Source organism: Nestor notabilis, unplaced genomic scaffold (genome assembly GCF_000696875.1).
Source record: "Nestor notabilis isolate BGI_N333 unplaced genomic scaffold, ASM69687v1 scaffold3634, whole genome shotgun sequence".
Lineage (NCBI taxonomy): Eukaryota > Metazoa > Chordata > Aves > Psittaciformes > Psittacidae > Nestor > Nestor notabilis.
In genome coordinates, this window is record NW_009924080.1 from 35,660 (window position 1) to 61,655 (window position 25,996).

A 25,996-nucleotide genomic window follows, 5' to 3' on the forward strand; every position below is an offset into this window, starting at 1 on the left:
CTTCATTCTACACATCATTTGTTTTACAACAGTGTTTTCTCACACTTGTATAAATCTGCTTATAGTTCTTGAAACTGTGGGTAAAATATTTCCTCTGTGTGAGACTGAGTGACTTACATATTTGATGTGTATTTGAATACTTGATTATTTACTGTAGGTATGATGCATCTGACAGTTATGTACTTACTAGTGTAATAGCAAAAGATTGTTTTGATTTTAGGGGGGAAGCAAAATGCGCTAAGCTTCAAGTATGTGAATAAGAGTATGCTACTTATCCATATTGATAATAGATGTAGTGTCTATTTTGGCATTAATGTGTTGTCATACATGTGCATGGTTAGTGTATGGGCACAAGCTGGATGCAGTGATAGGTTAAAGCTGATTCATTTTGACATTCTTTGTACAGTCTCGTCAACTCAATAGTTTAGATTGCAGAAGTTTGAGTGCATACACACAATGCTAATAAAACCAGATGGAAACTATCTTCTTTGAGAGTTTTCTTGTTTAAAAAAAAAATCTTTGGACAGTTGCTCATAGCTTACTCACTGTCTGTCTGTGCAATTTCCTTTAATCAGAATTAAGCTTTTTCCTTTTTCATGTGAAATGAGTAAGGCAGAATTTCTGGAGGTAGAATGAAGACCCTTTTCATGTGTTTCATGTTGTCTAGTGAGGAAGAAAGTGATTTGTGCATTAGAAACACAATGCAAACTGAGGCAGCAAGATGCTTTCAGAAAATTAATATGAATTTGAAGCTATATTAAATGCATTTTTTAAAATAGTTTTGAAAATGAGACTTCAGGGTATTATTGGCAGTCTTTGGAGTGGATTGTGGAGGGGAAGTGCATTATTTCAGAGGCTCATCAAGGACTGAGGATGTAATTTGTGTAAATAATGCCATGTTTAGTATTTTTTGGCAAACTTTACTCTCAATGTGTTGAAGATATTATGTGGAAGCGGTGTGTGAAGTGAAAGAAGTTTCCATGTGAATGCTTGAAATGACAGAAGAAACAAGGCAAAGATTCAGGAAGGTGATTCTGTATATCAAGACATGCAGACCAAGAGGGAGGAGAGAGGAGACTGGTTCTGAAGGGAGTGAGACAATGCTGACTTCTTGCAGATGGCTCTGTAAAAAGTGGCTTCTGGGTCTTGCTTGCTGGCTGGTCAGTGGGGAACAGTACTCAGTTTTTTATTAGCTTGTCCTCAGGAGGAAGAAAAATTGCTCACATGTTCTCTGAGCTGGGCTCAAAATTAGGAACTCAGCCTAGATTGTTAAGCATACATACAGTATGCTCTAATGAATCTGTCATGCTTTTGAAGAAAGGAAAGTTATTACAAGGGTTTGGTGCTAAGTAGTCTTTTACTAGTCTTCTAACGTGAGCAAGCAGTATTACTTTTGATTTTCATAATCAAGCATACTCTCAGTGGATGGGAACTGCCTGCATCAACTTTTATCTTTTGAAATTTAATAAAATAATTTAAATGTCAAAATGCATTATTTACCTGAGCATTTTAGCTCTGTTCTGTACTTGCTGGTGGAGTTACAGAATAAGCCCCAGTTCTTAGCTGCAAATGGGAAATCAAGCTAATATTTCTGCCCTGTCATGGCAGGGAAAATCAAGTGATGAAGTGCCAGTGTCTTGAGCCAGCATCCATTTTCAGTTGACGGTGGAATTTTTCCATTGAGTTCTGTAACATCTGGTTCACACCTCATAGGCAAGCAAGGCCCTTCACAGACAAAGGCAGGACATTGCTCCAAGGAACATATAATTTATGTAGCCCTATAGATATGCATGGCACTCTTACATAAAATGTAAGAAGGTGGTGGGTTTTTGCCCTTAAGAGTTCATAATCCTTAACAGATGAGGGTTGGCTGTGTGGACAGAGGGGAATTAAATGCATCATTCTGTTTGCTTTTAGTTCTTGTGTCATGAAGTCTTCTTTTAACTCCTAAACACTTGGAAGTCTTAGTGCAGCTGATAACTTTTCATTCAGCAATTTTACAGGGCAAGCATCTAGCCTTATGGGACTGTCAACAATATAGGGGGCGCTAGTTGAACGTTGTGGGGTTAGAAGAAATTGGGTGGACTTCTTGCACTAATGTGGTACTGCATGTGCAGCGAGTAGTGATTGGAAATGGTGCACATGGGGTACTCTGCCCAAGTGCTTGACTCTAGATCAGATGTAAGCTTGCTTCAGCATAATTCACTGTGTGTGTTAGGTATGGGTGGAATCTTTCTGAAGGGGTACCTCGGTTGTTCTTTTCCTGGCTTTCAAGAGTACATTTTCAGAGTTTGGTCTTGAGAAGCACAGTATACTACCAGCCAGCTGTAATTTGTGGGATTTATTGTTTCTGAATGTTCAAGATTTAGGTTTTGGGGGTTTTGTGTGGGTTTTGGGGTTTTTTTTGGGTTTGGTTCCCCCGCTCCCTGGAGCTTTTTTGTTTGAGTTTTTTTGTTTGGTTTTGGTTTTGTTAATTATAATAAATATATATTTAAAAGTGGTGTTTGTAGGAATATATTCATTTGCATAGTTGCAGATACCTAAGTTTTTTTAAGGTATCACTGGATTTATGCAAGATGTGTGTTTAAATGCCTGTGCTTCTCTTGATTGCCGACTTTGTTATTCCCAAAGGGGATGTAATCATGCTTGGAAGTATGAAGATGCAAATGGACAAATGTTGCATATGTGTACCAAAATCTCTTCTGTTACATATTAGGAGCTTAGAAGTGTAAAGAAAGACTAAGATTTTCTTAATTTCTTCTTCCTGTCCTTACATGTAACATGCTTCATCTGCAGCTTCTTATTTTATTAAATGAGTAGTACGATAAAAGATAGTGAGGTACCTTCCATTTTGGAAGCAATATTTGGTGAAACCATCCTTTAAAATGATTTGTTTCCAGTATAGATATTGGAAGCAGTAGTAGTAAGAGATTTAAAAATAAACAAAAATCCTAAACAAAAACAGACAAAAAAATTTGCAATTGTTTGAAGAAAAAAATAAGTATTTCTAATTGCATCTTTAACCAACTTTCTGTTAAATAGCTCCTCTGCATGCAGTAATTATAAATGGATGTATATTACCTTTATTTGTTTAGGAGGCTCTGTCATGAAAGGCAGTAAGGAAACTCCCTCAAGGCCTGTTTGTTTATCTAATACAGTAAAAGAGCTTGTTTTGCAACATCCTGTGTTTCCACTTGTATCTTTCAAAGAGGCCTAAGTTAAGTAACCTTGTAACTTCTGGAAAATCCTATGTGAGAATATATTGATACGGTGTTTATGTATACATGAATGTTTTTGTGCATATAGAGAATACGTACTGATACAAATGTAACCAATTGTATTTCTCTGTCTTCAGTAGGTCAAGCTGAAAGTTGGTCAGTCTTCCTTTACAATCTCTGAACATGAAACATGTACGTAGAGCTTCAAATGTGAATGGTTTAGGGCATTTTGAAGCATAAAACGTATTAATCATTGACTGGGGACTAAGATGTCTCAGGCTAATTATTATCCATGTTCAGCAGTAACTTCTGAAGGGCTTTCCATGTGTCTTCATCCATGACTTCTCTCCAACTGCCTATTTATAATTATAGTTTCCCTAAGGCTATATTCCCATTTCTGATGGCAACAGTTCAGCTATCAGTTTCTTCTACCGCTATTTATCTTGCTAGTGAGACATAGTGAGTTCATGGTTATTACACGTTATCATGGGGTTTGTCTCTGTTTCAACCACAAGAGCAATTTTGAACTGCAGAAACTGGTTCCGCACTTTCTACTTTTTCCAGGTAGAAATCAGTATCCACGTTAGCATTAAAATAATCTCTTGATGTAGAGTTTGGCTCATAGTGTGTGACAGGGATATATTAAGGCCATACGTTTCCTGAATTTGCTTGAAATGCCTGCTTGTGCCGGGCTGTAATGGGAATGCTGGCATACACTTCTAACTTAAATTTAGCTTCCTCTCATCTAGCTTCCCAGGAAGAGGAAGCTACTGCTCGGATAGGGCGGTATGGATTGGGGAGTTGAAAGAATGTCAGTGGCACTCCACATTTGAAGGAAATCTTAGATTGAGAAGTTTGTCTCCCTTTTGGCAAAACCACACCCAGTGGAAAGAAGGAGACTGTTTAGTTTGGATTGGTTTCTCTAAAAAGGTAAATCAAGAATGCTTACTTAACTTTTTGCTTAGTTCAGGGAGAGCTAAGTGGTGGGCAGGCTTCATTCTTGTGGAAAACTGCATTTGTCACTTCTAGTATAGGAATCATTCTGTTAAGGGAATGGAATAGTTACAGGGTTATTTTCTTAAATGATTTCATCTTTAGTTTCTTCTCTGTTAGTTCTGATATAATGGGGACAATCTTGAGAGTTTGTTGTATCTGTAACATGAAAATACTTTCTGATTGGCCTAATTCTTGAAGTGCCCATTGAAGGCAGAAGATTAAAATAGCAACTGACTCTGAGTTGCTTGTGAATAATTCCCTTGGCCAGAAAGAGTGGGGATTTTGATCCCTGGAATTATTCTGAGTGGCTCTCTGCGTCACTGCTTGAAGGTTGGTCCGAGTTCCAGGTGAATGAGAGTTTTAGATGGTGAAGTTCCATTACATGCCAGTTTATTGTTATACTTTATATTTTGTGCAAGATTTCTTGCATTGTAAAGCAAAGGAGAAGGAGCAATTTGTCACCACAGTGTCTATTCAGATGCTTAATCGTTTTCACACTGAAAGAAAGTTCAATCTTCTCAAAATAGAGGAGTAATTTTTTTTGTTGTTTTGTTTTGGGTTTTTTTTGTACTTGGAAAGCTTGTACTCTCTCCTTTGCCTCTTAGGAAAAATAAAAATAAAAAATGAAGAAAGTGGAGGTAAGTATGAAAAGGGTACAAATTAATAATACGCTGGGTTCCTGATTTGTAGGAGGATGCTTGCTGCTTCTGCTTTGGAGAGAAGAGTTTTCTGCATATTGGTGTTTCTAATGATGTGCTGAGGGGGCTTCATTGTTAAGTGATGTTGTTTTTTTTTCTTAAAGTTCCACTTGTAAAATTCATTTATTCTGTATACACAGATTTATAGCTTATTTTCTTGCATGCTTAGGTAATCCCTTCACACCTTTTAGTATACTTTCAGTCATTTATTTAAAATGAAAGCATTACCTGTGACCTTTTGATTAATATTTCCACTGAGGGTGAACAAAACATTGAAGTCAAGTAAAGACTTTAATGTTTCTCCATAGGTAAGGGCATTTGATAGTTTTCTTCTCACTTAACTGTATTTGCTGAATGTATAAATAAAGTACAGTCCTGTAAATGTTGTTTTTCACTTAGAGAAGTTTTTGGACACAGCAACAATACTAAAATGCTTGCTTAAGACTCTTGTTTTAAGAATGTTTTTTCCCATTCATATCAGGTAAAGCGAAGGTTGAGGAAAGATGCAGTATGAGAGCATGCATGCATATGTTCTTTTTTCCTTCTAAGCTTACTTACAAACTCATTAAAGGATTTTCTGTGTTTTATAGTTCACTCTGTGCCACCACTCTGCACAGGAGATAGTTTTTCTGCCACTCAGGAGCACAAACTGCAAACTCTAAATGGTGTTTTAGTCTGGAATGTGTGGGTGCCTCAGGGCCATTTGCTGTTGCTGCTCCTGCTCAGAAATAGCACCTTGCCATTACCTGCAGAAGGGTTGCATTAATACTGTGGAGTCACACACACTGTACGGTCTTCTTAGAGTACTGTTTGTATTATAAACAGTGAATTCTAGTTCTGAATTTCGTATATAGACCACCTCAGGGGGAAGGAAACCTGAGTGTAGAGGAAACACAACAGGGCTTGGGAGAGGAATACACTGCTGTACCCAAAAGAGCTATATATTTGCCCTGAGCTTTGGCTACATTTTATCTTCGTTCTTTTAATTTCTTACATGGCCTATATTTTCTCACCAAACCCAGTAGTCCTTGACACTGTACCATTGATGTGTTTAACTCTGGCATCTCAAGTGCTTACTGGTCCCACCAGTTTTAGATGCTGAATTCATGCTGTCAGTTCCTGGGTAACTTTACACAATTCCTTTTTATATCATCTTTTCAATCCTTATTCTTCTACTTTCTCTTTTCCTCCAACCCCCAAAAAACAACAAACCATTAAATACAATACTGATTCTGGTTCTAGCTACACCCATTGCTCTGTTTTTGCTGCCAAAGCTCATGTTCAGGGGTTAGTCATCCTTTCAAATACTGCTTCTTCTCTGCTTCTTCACCACTTCTGCACTAGGAGAAGAAACAAGTATTAGCTTATGTAGAGTTTTCTTTACTCTGACTTTTCAGCTTAGGTTTTCTGCTTCCTTATAATTACGCTGCTGTTGTTGTTTTGGGGTTCATACATACTGAGGGAGTCACACCACTCTAATACAATCTCTCTGAATGCGGAAGATGCTAGATGAACATTTTGTCTGTGAAACAAAATATTCAGATACTGGAGAAACTTGTGTGTTTTTGTTTTATTTTTACAAGGCATTCTGAGGTCTGGTTGTCACATGTCACCATTTGGTTAATGCTGAATTAGATTGTACATGTAATGGTTTCATTTTCTAAAGTAAAATACTCATTTGGATGTTAAGCTTGTATAACAAGTAAAATCTGCAGTACTGAATTATGACTCTTTTTGTGAGAGTTAGTAAATTGAATAATGTCCTCTTGCCCTGGTACTCTTGCCTTGTTACAAACAAATTTTACTTGAAAACTGTGACTGTTTTTATGTTGAGCTTATTTTGTCTGTGCCTCTTTCTTCTTAGAAAGAAAGATGTTTTTGTTGTCAAAGTTAGAATAAATTTGATGTTCAACTGGAACTTCAAACTTCCAAATATTTTGTGCACAGGCCTAGTTGTTATTATGGTTCTTAAAGCTGTGTTCAGAATACAAGTTTGTGCTTTTCATATTCAGTTTGATTTAGAAATACTTGTTCAGTTGCCTTTTCACTTCTTGTGACTACTTTATTGAATTAAAGCAGTTGGAGCACTTGATTTATGAAAACCAGACGTTTCAGCAGAAAGTGTTGGTGTCAAATGCAGCTTCTGTGTGTTTGTGAATGATGGTGTGTAAGGACATAATGTAAAATTCTGCCATGTTTTTGTCTAATTTTTGTAAGAAACCTGGCTTTGGAGTGGTTTTGATGCTTTAAAAAATATCTGGTGTTTTACAGCCTTTGTTTTTCAAGCTCACTTCATTACTCAAAACCATACATAAAAGCTTTTGCAGCTATTCATCTTGAGGTTATTCAACCAGTGTTGTGATTTAATCTCACTGCTTAAGTATTTTCTACTTCATCCTCTAAACAGTGTGCTCCTGTGAATAACTAAGCAATTAAAATGTACCTGTAGAAAGCAAAAAGGTATGTGGTAGGATTCAGGAGTCATTTGTGATGGGAGAAGTCAGGGTGAGTGATGGCAGGAATCTTTCTACCTGCAGAGCATAGAAGGATATCGACATAATGCTTGGCTTGCTCTCTGCACCCACAACAGCAAATGCTTTACTATTTTGGACCTGCAAGAGTGTGTTAGTTTTTATGATAGTGAGACTATCTGCACATTAATACTCGATGTTTATGGAAAAATATCTGTCACATTTTGACAGGCCATTGCCATTTACTATTGATATTCCCGTATTTCATTTTCTCTGCTGTCTTGCACAGTGACTTTCATCTTTGTCATCTGTAAAACTGATGGAACAAATTTTCTTGAGGATTTGGGTAGAATGGTTTTCAGAAAACAGTCCCATCAAAAATGGGCATGGATACAGTGATGTAACTAATCAGTCACCTTCCCTTCAGCAGCGATGTATGAAGTGTTTCTTGAGGATGAGTTATTCTCCACAAACATAGCAAGCTATGGTGATTCATAAAGAATCACCTGGGATTCATAAAGAAAACCCTGGATTTTCTTTAATCTGATGTAGATTCAACTTCAAACCAAGATTACCTAACACCTACTTGTAGAATTTCTATTATCATGACCTTTGTATGAATAATACTTTCTCTAATCCTCCCTGTCCTTCCATGTCCTCATCCTGTATGGGAATTTCTCCTCTGCAGCCTTTTTCAGCTGTACACTGGGAAACACATGTAGGGGGTTCTCATGTCAGTGAAGAAAGAGATATTCACTGATGCTATGTTAAAATGGAGATTAGAAGCCATCTTGAACATGCAGATGCAATTGGTTTGAAAGTTCCAGGTGGTCATGTTGTCAGAAATAGTTCTCTAGATGTGCCCTAATACTTGCTGCTTCAAGGTATGCTTACAAAATATAAATGAACAGTGTCTATCCTGCATTTCCAGTCCCTCTGCTCTCTGAGGATTTACATTGTTTAATAGCTGAAAATAAGGTACCATTGCAGTACTGCAAATGTTTAAGTGTCTAGTGCCATTGATGATAGGTGATTCTGGGTTTTGATGTTTGGGTTTTTTTGTTTTGTTTTGTTTTGTTTTTTTTAACCTGCACAGATAAAAGCCTAAGAAATATCTTTGAAGACATAACCTCAGCTGTTCAAAACAGGATATGGACAGATAAATAAAAACCACCAGTGGGCATACAATTTCATCGCTTTCTAGGGTTTTTAATAGCATGAAAAATTCAGGGTACCTACAAAACCTTAGTGTAATGTAATCTTAAAAAAAATCTTATATATAGATTAAGATAAACATCTAAAAATATCATTTAAATGTGTCTACAAGTTTTTTTAATGTTTAAGCTTATTGTCTCGGTACTCTACATGTTGAAGTGGTATATGTGTGTTCTGTTGTATTAAGGTTAAACTGAGGAAGCTAATTCTCGACACTGAGAGGGGTGTTCCATTGATCAAATAACAAATTGGCTTTTTCTGACAGTTATTTTGTCATTCAGTTGGAATGAGCTTGTTGTTGAGCTGAAGTTGTGAAAGCTAATTGTAGAAACATACTGGTAGATGCAGGTTCCTCTCCCATTATTCTTTTCACTCTGAATAAGAACTGAGACAGAAATGGCCAAGATGGATGAATCCCAAAGGTGGGAAGATCAGAAATACATAAAACCGCTAACTATAAGTAATACTACTTTAAAGTGCTTGTTTTAAATGGAGAAAGGGCTGTTTGGTATGTTGCTCTTTTTTTACTGTAAAATTTATTGTAAAATACTTCCTTTGAATTCTGAAATGCTCATGGGCTTTTGGGGAGTTTTTATTGGTTGTTTTTTTGCATTCAAGGCATTCCAGTTTCCATCCAGAATCATCTTAACAAAAATTACGATGTATGAAAAAATAATACCTTACTATCTTGATATAAAACCTCCCCAAAGTGCCTGAACTATAGTCTTTTTTTTTCAAGCTGGAATACAAGGAAGCCAAAAACTTTTCTTCCAGCTTTTTTGTTTGTTTGTGCCACCTTCTTGAAGGCCCAATGATCTGCAACTTGAGCCAGTTTTTTGAGGATCAGAGCACAGTCTTATTTGTTTTGTTGGTATCTTCCAGTATCTTGTCATCTTCTCTATGTTCTCCACTGAGAATAGCTTACATATTTTGGCTGCATGAATACTACAGTTTCTCTTGGGGAAAGGGGAGGAAGGGAAGATGTAAATAGCTCATTTCTTAGGGTTTCCCTCATTTTGAGAAGCATGAGTTGATTTACTATGGGATTAAGTCTTGCTGCCAAATATGCCTGCTACTTTTGGTCAGTTGATCCCTCAAGGCAGGGAGAGTACTGATTAGTATGAACCCCACCACTCTATGAAAAGAAGGGAAACCTAAACAGAGGTGCTTCCACAGAGATCATGAACTCTAATTCAGTCATCCGCATTTCCTCAAAATGTATTGTAACTGAAGTATCAATACAATTAAAGTGTGTGTATTATATCTGTATTACTTGTAAAGTGAGTTCTGTTTTCCATTTTGTTCATTTGGGAACAGCACTGCTGTTTTCAGGGTATGTGGCATAACACTAAGTTTTCACTATTAAAATTGTTCAATTGCAACATGCAGTTAAGGTTTTATGGAATGATCCAAATTTGGTTTTGGGGGGTGGGGGGTGGGGAGAGAGGGAAGGAAATCCTGGCACTTAAAACTGCCTGGGTTAGAATAGTAAAGCAGAACTGAAAGTTGATGCAGCAGTGATCTACTCTATGCAGGGTTTCTGTCACACAGTTTTCAACATCATGTTTTCCTTCAAGTTTAACAGCTATAGTAAAAACTCAGTTTCCTGTTTTCTAGAGCTTTGTGACACTCCTACTGTTACAATAAATACATAAACAGCTTAAAAAATAAACAACATAGTTTAAACTCTTCTTAAGGTTTCCTATGGAAGCCCTGATTTCTCAAAAATAAAACCAGAATTTATTTTCCCTTGAAACCTTTTTGGGCAGTTAAAATTCTCAAATTGTTTTACAGGCAAGATAAATTATTTTCATTGGTGAAAAAAGTGCTGCAGCAAAAACCTATTTTATTATTTTCCTATATAATATGTGGTTTTCAAAATTGTGGAAAAAATGATTATTGCAATCAGCTTGGAATTTATCCTAAAGTTTACTGCCTGGAGTTCACAGAATCATGGAATTGTTAGGGTTGGAAGGGACCTCTGGAGATCATCTAGTCCAACTCCCAGCACATACTGTGAGCATTTTTGTACTTCAATAAATGTGTTTCATGTAAATGCATCCAGACTTTTTTTTTTTTTTCTTCCTAACTGCCTAAGACAGGAGATAAACCTGTCTTTGTAGTGACCAAACCAAGTTGGGCTTTTTTTACTAATCACAATGTGGCTCTCAGAAGATCTTAAGGATATTAGGTGACCCAGTTTCAGTGGCTGGCAGTTAGACTACTTTTCCTTTGAAGACCCTCATATGTATTTTTATTGTATGTCCCCAGAATGTGTGAATCTCTGAAGTTTTGGTTTGGTTTAGCATGAGAAATGCAGGAGTTAATGTCTTTAAGACAGAAGTATCCAATATTGAGAGGTAAAAGACCGATGGGATGTAACACTTGTCTTGAATGATCATTCACTCCTGTCTCCTCTCTTGTGTTTCCTTTCCTGTTGGATCTTAATCTCAGTCCTATACCCAAAGACCTCAGTGAGACACAAGTGAATTCTTTTGAAACAGATTTTTTTTTTTTTCACATCTGGATTGGAAAATTGTGAAAGTATGTATATGTTGCTGATAGAATTTCACCCTCCTGGAAATGTCTTATTTCAGCTGTAAGTTATTATCCAATAGTTGCTGAAACCAGAAATATAGTATCATGAAGCCTAGCTGACACTTTCAGTTTTTCTACATGGTGTACTAATTTGGGAGTTGTTGTGATGTCCTAGGGATTTGGCTATAGAAGATAAGCATTAATAAGTGTTAGAGAAGTCTGCCTCAGATCTGAATTGTACTATTATGGGAAACTTACTGGTATTGTAACGCCTGTAACTGTTTTCCTAATGCATTCATTTTCTTCCTGGAAGTGTCTTTGCTAATTATATTGGAATATTTCTTTTGTTATTGCTTATGCTTGTTGCAGATTATTAGAGGTATTAAAACGCACTGCTTTGCTTAACCTCCTCCCCAGTTTTATTGAGTTGACCTTTTGGGGTAGCATCTGGTTTTTGTATGGTAATTCTCACTTGTATCAGTAATATTCTTTCAGTTTGTCTGATTGAAGTGTGGTGGTTTTTTTTTTTTTCTAATTTAAAGCCTAAATTCGCAGTTACCACTTGTTTACTTGTTTCGTTATATGCATTAATCTCCTTAATACTTAGTACTCCCGTATGTATTTTTATGTAGATTCAGTATCTAAAATAATATGACCCAGCAGATCAATGGATATAGTTACTTCTGTCTGCTCTGTTACTGTGAGGCTGCAGATGGAGTACTTTTGTCCAGTTGTGTCCCACTCAGTCCAGGAAAGATCCTGACAAGTGAGAGTGACTCTAGTGGATGATCACCAGGTTGATCAAGGGCCTGAAGTAATTGATGTACAAACAGAAGCTGAGAGCAGGGTCCATTCAGCTTGGAGAGGTTGAGGTAAAAGAGTCATCTGATAGCAGTCTTCAGCTACCCTATGGGTGGTTAGAAGGTAGGCTGAGTCAGGCTCCTCCTAGAAATGTACAGGTAACAGGCAAAGGTTGAGCAAAGGAAAACTTGACAAGGTAAGAGAAAATAACTTCTTAGTGAAGGTGGCCACAGACTGGAATAAGTGTGCAGATGGGCTGTGGAATCTCTTTCCTTAGAGGTAATGAAAGCTTGATGGGTAAGGCTCAGGGCAACCTGACCTAACTTTGCACTTGGTCCCACTGTGAGTATAAGGTTGGGCTTGTATGACTTCCAAAGGACCTTTCCTTCCAAACTTGTGTCATTCTAGGACACTTTCTAATTGAGATAGTGAAACTGATCACTTTTAATCTCTTTTATAGTGAGCTACTGAAATTTTCAAAGGAGTGAGGACCCTTTTGCTCTGCTGTACAAAATCTTGTCCATGTATGAACAGAACTGGACAATTTGTTCCAAATGAAAATTCATCAGGGCCTTCTATAATCAACATTTCTGTTAAGATTATCAACATTTCTATTAAGAAATGCCTTGTCTGTTGCAGCCCAGCATGATTTTTAATATGTTCGTTCTCTCAGTATCCTAAAACCATCTAGATGCATTTTCTTGGTATCCTACAGCCATCTTGTCATGGGCTAGTATGGGCAGATCCTACTCATTTCTTCAGGTCCTCATGATGATATCTTCTCTTCTTACACATGATAAGATGCTCTTGTATCTCAAGTGTGATGAGAGATATGACCTCATCATAGTTATTGATGAGATCTCAGTATAAAAAGAGAAGTTCTTAGTCTCAGTAGACATGCCCAGCATTTCTTAAAATAGAATTTCAATTCATATGTATGAACTCTTTGGTGTCATTCAGTTCCTTCTCCTGTATTACTACTAAATGTATTAGTGGGGCACTCTAACTCTATGCCAGTATTAAATTTTAGTATAAAATGGCTAGTGGGCTTATTCACTAAAACAAAGGCAGCAACAGTCTACTTTGAGACAAATGACTAAATGGATTTCAAAGTATAGATGTATGTGCATATTGAGTTTTTCCCTGGTGGATACTTGGAGATTTACAGATAGGTTGCACACTGTGTCATAATAAATGCTGTCAAATCTGTACTCTGAACTGCTAAACCAGTCTGGATAGGCTTACAATGAAAAGTTGCTTGCACGTAAAGGTGAGGCAAAAAAAAAAAAAACAACCTCTGAAGGCAAACCCATGTGTCTTGACTTACGGAGACTTAAAAGGCCTTGATTTAAATTAGGTAGTGTTTACTTAGAAGCCATTTTAGGATAACAAAACAAATATTTTTATTGAATTGTAAAGCTTTGAAATGCCCTCTGAGGTGGACCTAGAGCATGCTGTAGCTAGCAGCAGTTATCTGAACTTCATGGAAACTGTTGAGCATCTTGATTTGCTCTTTGGATTTGTTTTGAATGCTCAGAACTCAGCTCCACCTATCACCAGACAAGAATTCTTCTCAAGAAAACATGAAAGTAGTTAATGACTTATTCTATTTTTAAGTAATAACAGTCAACATTTAAAAGTGGTTAACATCATCTTTTCCAAAAATGAACTTTTGACTTCATAGGAAAACAATAAAAACTTAATTACTCATATATGTTTTCTTTTTAACAGATTATGGAAGAAACAAATACACAGATTGCTTGGCCATCAAAGTTGAAGATTGGAGCAAAATCAAAAAAAGGTATTTTTTTGATTTTTATGGGGTGACATTATTTGTTAGAGTAATGAAACCAGATAATTGGAGTCACCCTATGAATACTGGGCACGTGAAATATTTTCATTTCAGTCTATTGTTTTTATAAGAATTTCTTGTTAAAGTTCTCAGCTTTATATAGGTATTTGACATACAAACCCACTGTAAGTAGCTTGCACTTCTACAATTACTTTATTATCAATACTCTTCTAGTTACTGTCTTTTAGCATATGTGCTTTCTTCTGTATAATGCTGCATCTAATCTGAACAATTTATTTTACAGCTGTCTAAGTCATTCTGGTAACATTGTAGATGAGTTCTGTGGGGTTTTATATATAATGCAAAGTACTGTATATAGAGTACAAAGATATGCGTTGGTCAAGCCCAGTTAGAACAATACATACTTATTGTGTACCTGACAGAGACAGTCTGCATGCTTTTTGGTTTCTTTAAGAAACATAAATAGACCTGTTTCTTAGGAATGGCCAGTATTATGAGGGATTTTTTAAATTATGCTTCTTTTGGAAGTACAGTCTATTAATATTAACCAAGTATACAATCTAGAACATCTCTTTGGAAATAAGCCTTCTAGTTCTGTTCGTAAAGAATCATAACTGTGACTGAATTAAGGTAATACTTAATTTCTCTTTTCCAGGAAAAATAAAATTGGGATGGATATTTAACATTGCATGTATTTCTGTTCAGGCTGATACACATTAAAAAAAAAGTGGAGTTTAAATAATTTCTCTGTAAATTATATTTAGAATGCATAGGTCAAGATGTGGGCAAACAACCTTTGTAAGTGAAGTTCTCATGGGAAGAGACATTATCTCTTTAGAAAGGTGCAGGATTAATAACACTGTTATGGTGTAAAGTGATATTCAGTCCTTGAGGTACTTCTCCACATGGTATTGAAGTACAAACTGATTATTTTTTTTCTGCACTTGCATGGAAAAAATCTCACTTGAGAGGGGAGAAGTGGGTAAGGAATTCAGACTGGAATAATATGCAGGTGTTGTATGTATATATTCATATTTGGAACTAATGTTTGTAGTAATATGAGAGTGACGAGTTCTCTGCAGGCCTGTGCTCTACCTGTAGTGTTCTACATGCTTTCTGCCTGAGGTGCTATACATAGAGATATAGCTAATGTTCCTGAGGAAATTGAGGTAGGAGCTGTTTTTTCTTTTGAGGGGATAAAATTAAAAATAAAGTACTACCTACTGCTTTTAGGTCAAATTTAAATGAGCCTAGTTCTGAAGATGAAAAGCGTGGATGAAAGGCCATGAACGGAGGGCTAAGAAAGGTGGCTGGTTGGGATTCTGGATTGGTACTTAGAGATGCATCTTTATATGAGATTAATTTAACCTCTTTATTAGTGACTTCAAAAAGAAGATAAAGTTAGATTTGTGGTGAAGCTTTATCAGCATATGGAATGAATTTGAATATCAGAGGAAATAAAACAGCTGAAAATTATAAGCTGATAATAAAACTAAAAATTGAGGGGAGAGAACACAATACAGCTGGGCATACTGAGTGCATCTGCAGTGGGAATGATTATCTTGGAAACTCCTTATGCCAAAAGAAACTAGGCAAACTAGGCATTTTAACAATATACTGTACTATTAAGAAAATGTTTCAAATGCCTGTGGACTGCAGAGTGCCTCTAGAATTAAGCCTTTTACTGTCTGGCTAGCTTTGCTGTGGGAAGTTGTGTATGTATACACCTAAGATAGTAAATTACAATATGTGTACAAAGAACCCCTTAACTTAAAGGTTCCTATTTCTTGAGAAATGAAGTGTAGTTTATAAATGCTGTTTACACATGGTATCAATTGTTTGCAATTCTGTAACTTTCCTTTTGCAGCTACAGCAGCTGTTTACATAGGGAAAATACCCTAAGTGTTTAACATACTCGAGCTTCACTTAATGTCATACTGTGATTAAGAGGAGAGCCTGCAACAAATAATTGGCCAGCTCTCAGGGGACTTGAACTTGGAACATACATCTTCCCCCATCCTGTGGGCTGGGAACTGAGTGCCTGATAAGCAGTCATTCAGTGAGGGAGAAGCAGTTACAGATGGACAGTCTTATACCCCAACAATACACTAAATCAATAAAGACAGAGTAGGTATTTTCTTTCTAATTAAAACTTACAGGTATTGAAATTTGCAGACAAGGTGTGCATAATAATCTTCGAATCCTTGCTGAACCTTAAATTCTCTTCAAGACCTAGAATCTTTTTATAATCTTGGGGGAGGGAACTTACTGTGAAGCTGAAACACTAAGAGTAGGTGACCTGAAAGTTCACAGAATCATAGAATGCTTTGGGTTGGAAGAGATCTTAAAGATCTTAGTTCCAACCCCCCTGCCATGGACAGGAATACTTTCCACTAGACCAGGTTGCTCAAAACCCTGTACAACCTAAATCTACCCTCTTTTATTTCACCCCTTTATGCTTTCACTACATACCCTTAGAGAAAGTACTTCTCCAGCTTTCTGGTAGCCCCCCTTTAAGTTGCTATATCAGGGTTTTTTTTTCTGAGCTATATAGATAACAACTTTTAAATTGATGACTGTGAAATACTGCATGTTAAGTATCATAATGGTAATTCATCAACTCAGATTTGATAAATATTTTCTGAAATTTTTTGAACTGCAGAAGAATGATGTCTTGATTTAGCACATGCAGAATTTAAAAGAAATTGCTGACTAAAATATGTTAAATATGAAATTTATAAAACAGCTCTTTGCAAAGGCGAGAATTAAAAAATCAATTATCAACTCTCAACAGTTTCATAAAGAGCAAACCAGGAATTTCCTGGCTTTAATGAACACCAGATGCTGTAGTCTTGCTCTAGCAATGAGCGGTGATGAGAGTTAAAGTATTTTGAAAGATGTGTTTAGAAAATGCACAAACAGATATAAATCTTCCAGTAGCATCTTTAAGCAAGCCATTTGTTCAGGTTGACAAAGAGATCCTGTAACATTAAGGTTTCAGAGACAGAAGTGAAACAATTTAAAGCGTTTCTGTAATGACTAATTCCTGTCCAGCCATAATGAAACAACTGTCACTGGCATGGTCTGCTCTCTTTGTATGGGTGCTGAAGGGTTTAGGGCATAACAAAACTGCATTTCTGGAGATCTCGGATCTTCTGTAGTCCAGTGAATTAACAATCAAAATCAGAGACACTAACTTTTCTATCCATTCCCCATTTGCTCTCAACATACTCTTTTGTTCTGTTACGGTTACTGTTCCTTAGGAATTCTATTAATTGTCCTTAAAATATAGTGTAGTATAAAAGTTTAGATTAGATTGCCAAATCCTGAATCATCAGATGTTCCACAAATGCTTTCAAAGCAGGCATAAGCTAATGGTTTTTTTCCCTCCCTCTTCCTTCCCATAATACTGACGTTCTCCTCCTCTTGTTGTCTAGCCCTTTCTGCTGTGCTGTCACTATTGCTTATATAGTTATATAGGGAACTAGGGTTGCTTAAAACTAACCATGGATAACTTTTTCTATTGAAGGGGGGATTTTTGTGCATTTGCTAGCTGGTTTAACACTATCTGTTTTAACCCAAATGTATCCTCAGTCTGCTTCACCATATGGTTGTATGAATTTGTAGTGTTTAACGCATTGGGAGCAGGTGAATATCATGTTATTCAGCAGTAGTGTTTCTTGAGGATAATTGAAGGTGCTTTTTAGGAAGTAAAATGGGTGCATGTGAGTTTTAGTCCTTACTCATCTTTCCTTGTTTTACACCTTTCCTCCTTCAGTAGAGGTGTGTATGTGTCTTTCTATTTCAAGAGCCATAAAGAAGTTAGGGGATATGCATGTGCTCAGAACGCAGACAACCTTGAAATAGCATTTGGGTAATAACTGGAATAAGAATAATTTCAGCTCCTGGAAACTTAGTGGCTCTAGGCAGGAATTTATTCAGAGTGTTGGAACAGGGGAAATTTTGGGATGTTGAAAAAGGTGGTAAGGGGAAATAAGCATACAGAGCAGGGATAACTGTGGGGTCTTGTTCACTGTTCACTTGACACAAAAAAAAAACCCCACCAAACTAAAACCACCAACAAAACCCCCTGCTTTTACTGAACTTCAGTTGCTCTTTTTTATTCCTGTTTTTCCCATATTTTCTTGTCACTTCTGCTTTATCCAGATTACAGTGTCCAACCCTTCTTGATCTGTGCCATCTGTTGAAGTTACCCACTCGTTCCTCATCTGTCTTTCCTAGGCTGCTCTTATTTCACTTACCTGTTCTTTCACTCGCTGTTTCTGGTTCTGGGGTTTGTTGGATTTTCATTTCCTTTTTGTTACACGCACACACATCCCATTACTGATGCATTTTAAGGTGGTTAAGAAAAAATATCTAGTCTATGTTCTGTTTGTATATTTTTTTCTCACCTGATTTAATTCTTTCGCATTCTTTCAAAAATCAAGCTTCAGTAGCTTTTTAAAATCTAAACTAGTTTGTTATTAAAATATTTCACATGCTATTTTCATTAGCATCTCTCAAAGGCAAGACAAGTACATAGCAGGTCAAATTCATATCTAAGGAGAATGACAGGACATGAGGAAACATAATGGCATTGAAGACTTTAGAAGGAAGGCAGCAATACATAGCAGTGGGCACTGCTGGCATTCATTGCCTGGCAGTTTGGTTTCACACTTTTTCCTTAAAGTTTGCCTTTTGCAAGCCATCTTGCAAGCAGAGTCCAGTATTTCCTTCTTTGCATCTTAAGCTGCTGAAACGATAAAAAATAAAGTTAGGAAATGTAATGCTATAATTGAGCCAAATTTGCTGAAACATTTCAATCAAGGTAATAAAATATTTATATGAATGATGGTTAGACACAAGGGAAGAGCTTTGCACATTCCAGGAGGCATTATGATAAAAACTAGGGACTTTTTTGTTAAAACAGTCACTACATAGTGAACTTAAGGCCAAACTTGCATGCAAGTTACCGCCATAGATATCAAGAGTAAGCTAAAAATATAGTCTCTGTATGTTTCTTCAGACCTTTAAGTCAATTTCGAATTGTTTCCCAACATTGTAATAAAAGATGATGTTTACATTTTGAGAGGAAGAAGGGAGGGAGAGAAGATGGGGTGTCAGGCAGTGCAGCCTTATGAATGTGTGCGAATATAATGCTGGGTTATTTACTCTTTTGACATAGGTTTTCTGATAAATCTTCGAGCTGATTTTATGCTTTTCAGATAATTTCTTTTTCTATTTAGAAATACTTAATTTTCTCAATTCAGTTTATCAACCAAATCTTTTAAAAGAGTGAAAACTTCTTTCGATGCAAAACCTTAGTGACATACCATACATAGAGAAGTGGTTAACTTAAAAGCAGTTCAGCATTGTACTTGTCAGTTTTTGTCCCATGTGCAGACACTTCATAATTTAAACACGTGTTCCATGGAGAGATTATGTCATCTCTTAAAACATGAATGCATCCCTGACTGTTATGCAATATTGCTTTCAGTATTGGAATTGAGCTGAATCCCACACTTGTACAAAAGAGAGACTGTCTATTCTCTCCTTTGTACAAGTTGGGAACAACTAGAAATTTCAGTGAAACACATGGCAAAAAAACTGATGGACAACACTTCATTTTGTTTTTTCCAATGTATTAATGGATACAAATAAGATATTGTCAATAGTTATGTTCAAACTCAATATTTTATGATGAAATGTCAGTGAAAATAGAAGAGTTAATAATTCAGTGTTAGCATTATTCTGTGGGAGTTATGTGAGCTTTAACACAGTATCATAAATTCTTCTAGTGTGTTTACAGGTCCTGCAAAGAAAAGTGTCTGTATGGCATAAAATGGTCTTGAACCTTCACTTAAGGAGATTCTCATTACTTTGATATTTGTTAATAAATGCAAAGTTTAGGGAAATTAATAGATTTCTCTGATTTCAATTATTGCTGGGATTGCTGGAATACTAAAAGGCTGTAGAATGTTTCCAGCAGTTTGGCATCTCCAAGACTGGAGACCTTGCAGTTCAAATATGTAACGCTATGCTGTATGCATGTGTGTAAGTGTAGAACAAGACTGTTAGAATTGCTGTATTTGCAAGTCTTCAGTGTTTCCCTTTTCTCAGGCTTTATATGTACACAGTACCCTACTCAATATAGTTGCAGCCAGAATACAGCTTTTTAATTCTGTTTTTTCCTTAAATGACTTCGTTCTTCTGGGCTGAAGAGCGATTAGTTTGTTTTCCTTTTTCACAATGCATGTATATCATGCTTGCTTTTAATTTTGTTTTAATGTTGTTAAAAAGTAATTTAGAACTGGCTGTGTGGGGGGAAGAATGGCACTTGTTGGCCAACACAGCGTGTATTAATTAGCCAAAACCAGGACACCCCTGTTGAGCCTGGAGGTCTTCACCTTCTCATTTTGATTGTGGGTGAGGAGGTAGTGTTTCTTGTTTGCTTGGCTGCTTTGGATTTAAAAAAAAATCCCAAAACCTGTCCCAAGAAACAAAAAGCCAACCACCAAAGCAAACAAATGTCACAACCTTCCCACAGTCCAAACCCCAATCCAGGGCTATGAAAACCTATGATTTAAACAGCAAGAGCTGTTCTGTAATGAATTCTGTCCCTGTGTGTTGCTTTCAGTAATGGCTACATTCTGTACAATATCATAAGACCATTTCTAGAAGTGTTTCTAAAAGTAAATGGTAAGGAGGAATTGTTTGATTTTGTTTATTTTTAATTCATCTATGTATATACAACTGGCATCTCAAAAAATGACCAGATAAAAGTAGCCAACCTGTTGTGGTACTCCATTAACGTAGAGTTGATCATGTCAGCCTAGCCTGGCTGTGTACCAACCTCTTCTCTGTTTGCACAATGTAGTGAAGGAGTATAATATTAGCTTTTTTAATGTTTGGATTGCTGAATTATTCATGGAGAAGATTAGTAGAGTCTGGAAAGTTAAAATGAAGGTATGCGTATATTTTTATATATAATAGAGGCAAACAAGCAACTCTTTTCTGTGAATATGGATGCTAAGGTTAAGAATATTCTCAGACTTCTTTATATAGGTTTAGGCAGTCTATGGAAGCATCCCTGACATAGAACTGTTTCAAATCAATTGGTGTTTATACACTCGGTTTGGCAAACTGAGACTTAAATCTTAAGGGAGGAGGAAGGGGAATTTACATCTGTATACAAACTTGAGGTATTGCATCACAGACTAGCTGAAGGTTGGAAAGGACCTCTGGAAGTCATCTTCAGTGCATGGGGTTTTCTGGGGGGGAGGGACGTTGGGGTTTTTTGGGAGGGGTTAGGGTGTTTTGGTGTTTTGTTTTTTGTTTTGGATTTGTGGTGTTGGTTTTTTTTGTTGTTTTTTTTTTTTTTTCTTGTGGGTTTTTTTTTCCCCCAAAGAAATTAAAGATAATATATTTGAGAAATGATTTGAATTGCATGAAAATACTTTCTTACAAAGGCTGAATTTCTTAATTACACTTGATTTGATCTTAATTTTTAAAATACAAAAAGAATCCTGCTACTTTTCTAAAGAATACACACAGGTAAATTGTGTTAGAAGTGTTCATGTGCAGTCTGTCTTCTGTTCTAAAATGACAATCCCTTCATAACCATATATAACCTTTAGAACTGCATAAAAATGATGTGGTTAATTAAGGAAAATAGTACTTAGTGTGCAGAAATTGCTTGTATGCTTGCCAGTACATATCTGCGTAGCTACCTTATCGGTCTTTAAGCTTAATAAAAGTACTGTTTACTCTAAAGTGCTGCAAAAAAAGTGTTAATAGTTTGTGTTTCTGTAAATGCAATAGTGCATTGAGTTTTATTTTGCATGTCAGTCTTTAATGCTAAGCCAGTCCCACCCAAGAAGGTCACATGGCATCACAGGACTACCAAATACTTCAGACTTAATGAAACAAGTACTATAACAGTAATTTTTCATAGTTTTAGTCAACTTTTGTTCTTAACCTACTTTCACCTTTTTGTGTGCTGTTACTAGTTACAATTGTAGCTTCTGCTGTGCTCAGGAAAACAAACAAAAGAAACCCCCCCAACCAAATAGAGTGGAAGAGAGTGAGCATGGGATATAATAAACTAATTTTCCTATTCTAAATTCAGTACTATGAGTAGTCACTTAATTAGCTTAAAACCTTAAGCTTCAATCAATTAAAAAAAAATAGGTGGAGGATTGTCAGGCTGTTAGAGACCTGCAGTGGAATGTGGAGCTTTGTGACGAACTTCAGTTTCTAACCCACTAGGATGCTTTTGAAATCTGTACTAACTGTCTTGCCAGGCTGTACTGCAACTCTTGATAGGAACTGAAAACATGTGAGTCATGTCCACTTCTGAACAACCACAGCTTGTTCTGTCATCTTTAACTAGGATGTAAAGTGATGCAGAAAAGAGAGCACCTAAGCCATTTGAAGTGCTTAGATGTGCTTAAGTGCTCAAAAACAAAGGTAACTTTGGTTCGTGCTCAAGTTGTAATTCTATTGTCTCAGCATTGATTTTGGTGGAGTTGAATAGAGATATAGGTTCAACTGCCCAATGTCCTGCTGCTTCTTACAAAGAATTGAACATACTGCATACCAGCAGGAACTCTGCTGCTGATCTGAGAATTGGTTTAGGGTCTTGCAGTGCTGTTGGGTGCCTCCCCTTGTCCATGTGAATCACCACCTTTACGGGGCAAGGAAAATAATCCCCTGTCAATAATGGATCTGGTAAGGCGGGTGGAGGTGATACTTTGACTCTGCTGTAGGCACCTGTTTCCTTAGAAGAGGATCTACCTGGTTACATGGGGGTCAAGACAAAGGTACTGTAAGATGAGCTTTTGAAGTTACTCCACAAATTTTTCCCAACCATAAGTGGAAACAGGATCCTAGTTCATCAGTTTGAGACATGTTATACAATAGTAATAAACACAATAGCTTTCGATTGGTGAATCCCTACGACAGTCTTATTCTGTATGTAATGAACAATAACATAAAAAAAGGTAAAAGTGCATAGAGTTGTGCATTTTCCAAGCACTTGCAAAGGGAATGCTGATAACGACTTATGCAAAAAAGATGAAATCAGGGGAGACAACTGTTTTCACAGCTGCTAAACAGTGCAGTTTTGGTCTTATCTCTCCTGCCTTACTGCATGCTTAAGATGTGTCCCTCTGCCTCCATAGCTACCTGCTAGGCAGCCTAGTCCTTCAGCCTGGCATGCCCTGGTGTCAGACCCACTGACGGAGAGGGCATTCAGGACTACTGTTCTATTGAGCCCTATGCTCTTTTGTCAGCAGAGTTTTTTCTTGAAGCTATTTAATTTTGGTTCCCAAGGTATAAAGTTGTAGGTCTGACTTGATACCAGTTCAGTAAAGGTTTTCTTTAAAACCTTGGCATTTAAATGCCTTTTGCTTGTTGGTGCCCATGACAACAGAACCATTGGTTTGAGTATTCTGTGTCAGTTCTCTATGCATGGAGCAAAATTCCTTTGCAGCTTTTATTTGACCTCACTAAAAACAAGAAAAAAGATTTATGCTGTTATGCAGTTGTTCAGCTGGTAACTGTGCATATGAGTAGAGTTTTTGAAAGTATGCTTATGTCTTACAAGCACCTGAATTTCACAGCAGTATGTTTCTCAATATTCAGTAGTAGTAGTCATATCAGATGAAAAAGATTGCTCTGTAATGTTTCTTGAAAATGCTAACAAGATCTGAGGGGGGGATGGAGGATAATTTCTTCTATCTGCAGTTGCTTCATAAAATAAAACTTCCATCAGATCTGCCACATGATCTGGGAAATAGCAAGGTTTTTTTCTGTTCTTTAGAATGGCATTAAACTCCTGTGCTTGACCTTTCTACACCAAATGTAATACCTTCTTGCATTTCCCCATAGGTATGCATGAAATAACTTGATCAATGGGACATCTTAAATAGCTTTTTTGGGGGGGGGCGGGGGAAGAGGGGGAAATCATGCAATTTATGCAAAATAAAACTGGATAGCTACCTAATCTGAAATGCAGAATACCTTCATTTTGGAAACTCTTTATAAGATAGAGAAGTACTTGCTCGGTTACTTTATGCCTTTCTCTAATTATGTTGGAATGACTTGTGTCCTCTAAATTGCTTAAAGTTTGTTTATCTGAGTTGATCTTGCTGTGATGTAAATCAACAGGCATTTTCAAAAGAAATAATGTTACAGAAACGCATGAATAGCCTTGTTTCATCAGTGGCAATCATAAGAATACAGAAAATGCTGGTCAGATAATTCCTATCAATCAGTTAAGTGTTTCAATCTGCCAGGCTTTAGAATGCAGCTCTTGGGGAGGCTGCAGTCATCTGCTTGTAATACTATATGTTATCTGCCTGTTAACTATCACTACTTCAATACTTCTTTCCTTTTGGGAAGGGTTTATTTGTACTGTTTAGTATTTTTTATGAGAGAAGATAAACTTTTGGTGTCAAAGGTCAGTTGAAGCCCATAGTATATTTTAGTTTTGGTTTTCAGTGTGTACTTTGTCCTGGGTTTGGTTGGAGAAGTGTTGGGAAAGGCAAAGTGTCATGTTTCATCTTTTTCTTAAGTATAACTCACTCCTGCTTCTGTGTATTTAAATCATAATAATTCAGAAGGTTTCAAGGAATGTTGAGAAGTTCTAGATGCCAACCTAATGCATTATTGTACACAAATGGTTGACACTTTATATGAAAATGTTACTGTAAGCCTAGTTGAGGATGCTAATTTAAACACATCAGGTTATGCATTAAGTATTAGTGAATGGTAATGATGTGTTAGGTTAGTAAACATGATTAAATTTTTGTTTGCTTTGGAACAATAATGGCTTGAGTGGGGGAGGCCAGAACTCCAAAAAAGCCTTCAAAAGCATGGAGAAACTGGCATGCATAGCAGAAATCCACTTAAGGATCTTGTCACAGGTATGGAAAAAAAAAAAGGGGGGTGGGCAGCAAAAAAAACCTACGCACAAACCAGAACAACATATGCCTACCAGTATTACTGGGGAGAACACTATGATTTTGTACTCTGAAGGAATAGTACCTAATGTGTGATACTCCATAGCTGAAAAAAATTTAGTCTTTCCATTTTCTTAATATGGTATTTCTATAACTACCATCCAAAGACCAATCTTCCCTGGTGCTCCAGACTTCACTGCGGATGCTAGCACTTACAGGTAGGGTTGGCTACTGCCTTCCCCTCTTCAAACATGTGGAACTCCTATAAACTGTCTAGAATTACAACGTAAGTGAGAATCATCCCATTTCTGCAAATCTTTGCATTATAAATGAAATTCTGATTTTTTTTGTTTGTTTTAAATTGCTTTGGTTTCAAACATTCTCTATACTATGCATTCCAAATATAGACTGAGTCTGTGCCAAAGACCAAGTGCAAATGTACAAAACCATCATTGATAGAAAGTCTCTTTAATGACTTCCTCTGGAAACTATAATTTGAATCATATGATTCTTCTAGAGTAGCTGTAGGAGGGAATATCTGAAAAATATAATATGGTTTTTCAGAATTTTAAGCTTTTCGTCTGTACAAACTTAACTTTGTATAAACCGTGCTAGTAATTTTATTCCTTGATTATTTGGCAAGACTCACATTTCCTGCAAAGCAAGTCAGATCTAAAGAGAACAAAATCCAGGGCATAAATAATCATCGTGTGATAGGTTTTTTTTTTCTCCCAGACTTTTAGCAGTTACAAAATAATTGTTGTTTTATGGTAAATGCTTGTCAAAAAATGTGATGGTAGCCTGTTGTTTTGGCTGTGTAGCTGCAATTGAAGCTGCTGAATTGGTACAGTTTAACTAGTGAGACTGCTCCATCTGGCAATGTTCATCAATGAAACCTACTCACTGAGGACTGCTGGCAACATATACTCCCTGTATTAACTTCTGTGAAAGGGAATGAGCTCTTGTTAATGGGAGGAAAGCTGTGGGAAAGGAAGAAGTTGAGAATGAAGTGGAATGAGGGAAGTGAGAGACACAGAGAGGAAATGAGAGTAACTGATGAAGAGAATGAAGACAGTTGGGAAGAGGTAGATGTGATTCAGAAAATGAATGGCAGGAAATGTGAGGTTAGAGTGGGAGTCTTAAAGAAATCAGGCTTTTGAAAGAGTAGAATAATAAAGAGCAAGTGACAAAGATGGTATAAAGATAATGGGAAAGCAGATGGAATGTGGAAAGAGGAAGATGTGGGGGGAAGGAAAATGTATATGCCAGAAAGTGGAGAGGA

General features: G+C 36.7%; 1 protein-coding gene across 1 annotated transcript in view; it reads left to right on the plus strand.

The window, feature by feature from the left end:
* The window catches only part of BICC1 (BicC family RNA binding protein 1), a 68,591-nt gene that overhangs the window by 1,203 nt on the left and 41,392 nt on the right, over nt 1-25,996 (plus strand). Inside the window, exon 2 of the mRNA XM_010012453.1 lies at nt 13,669-13,738. Within this exon, the coding sequence (XP_010010755.1) occupies nt 13,672-13,738 (67 nt within the window). The 5' untranslated portion in view covers nt 13,669-13,671. The remainder of the gene's footprint in view (nt 1-13,668; nt 13,739-25,996) is intronic.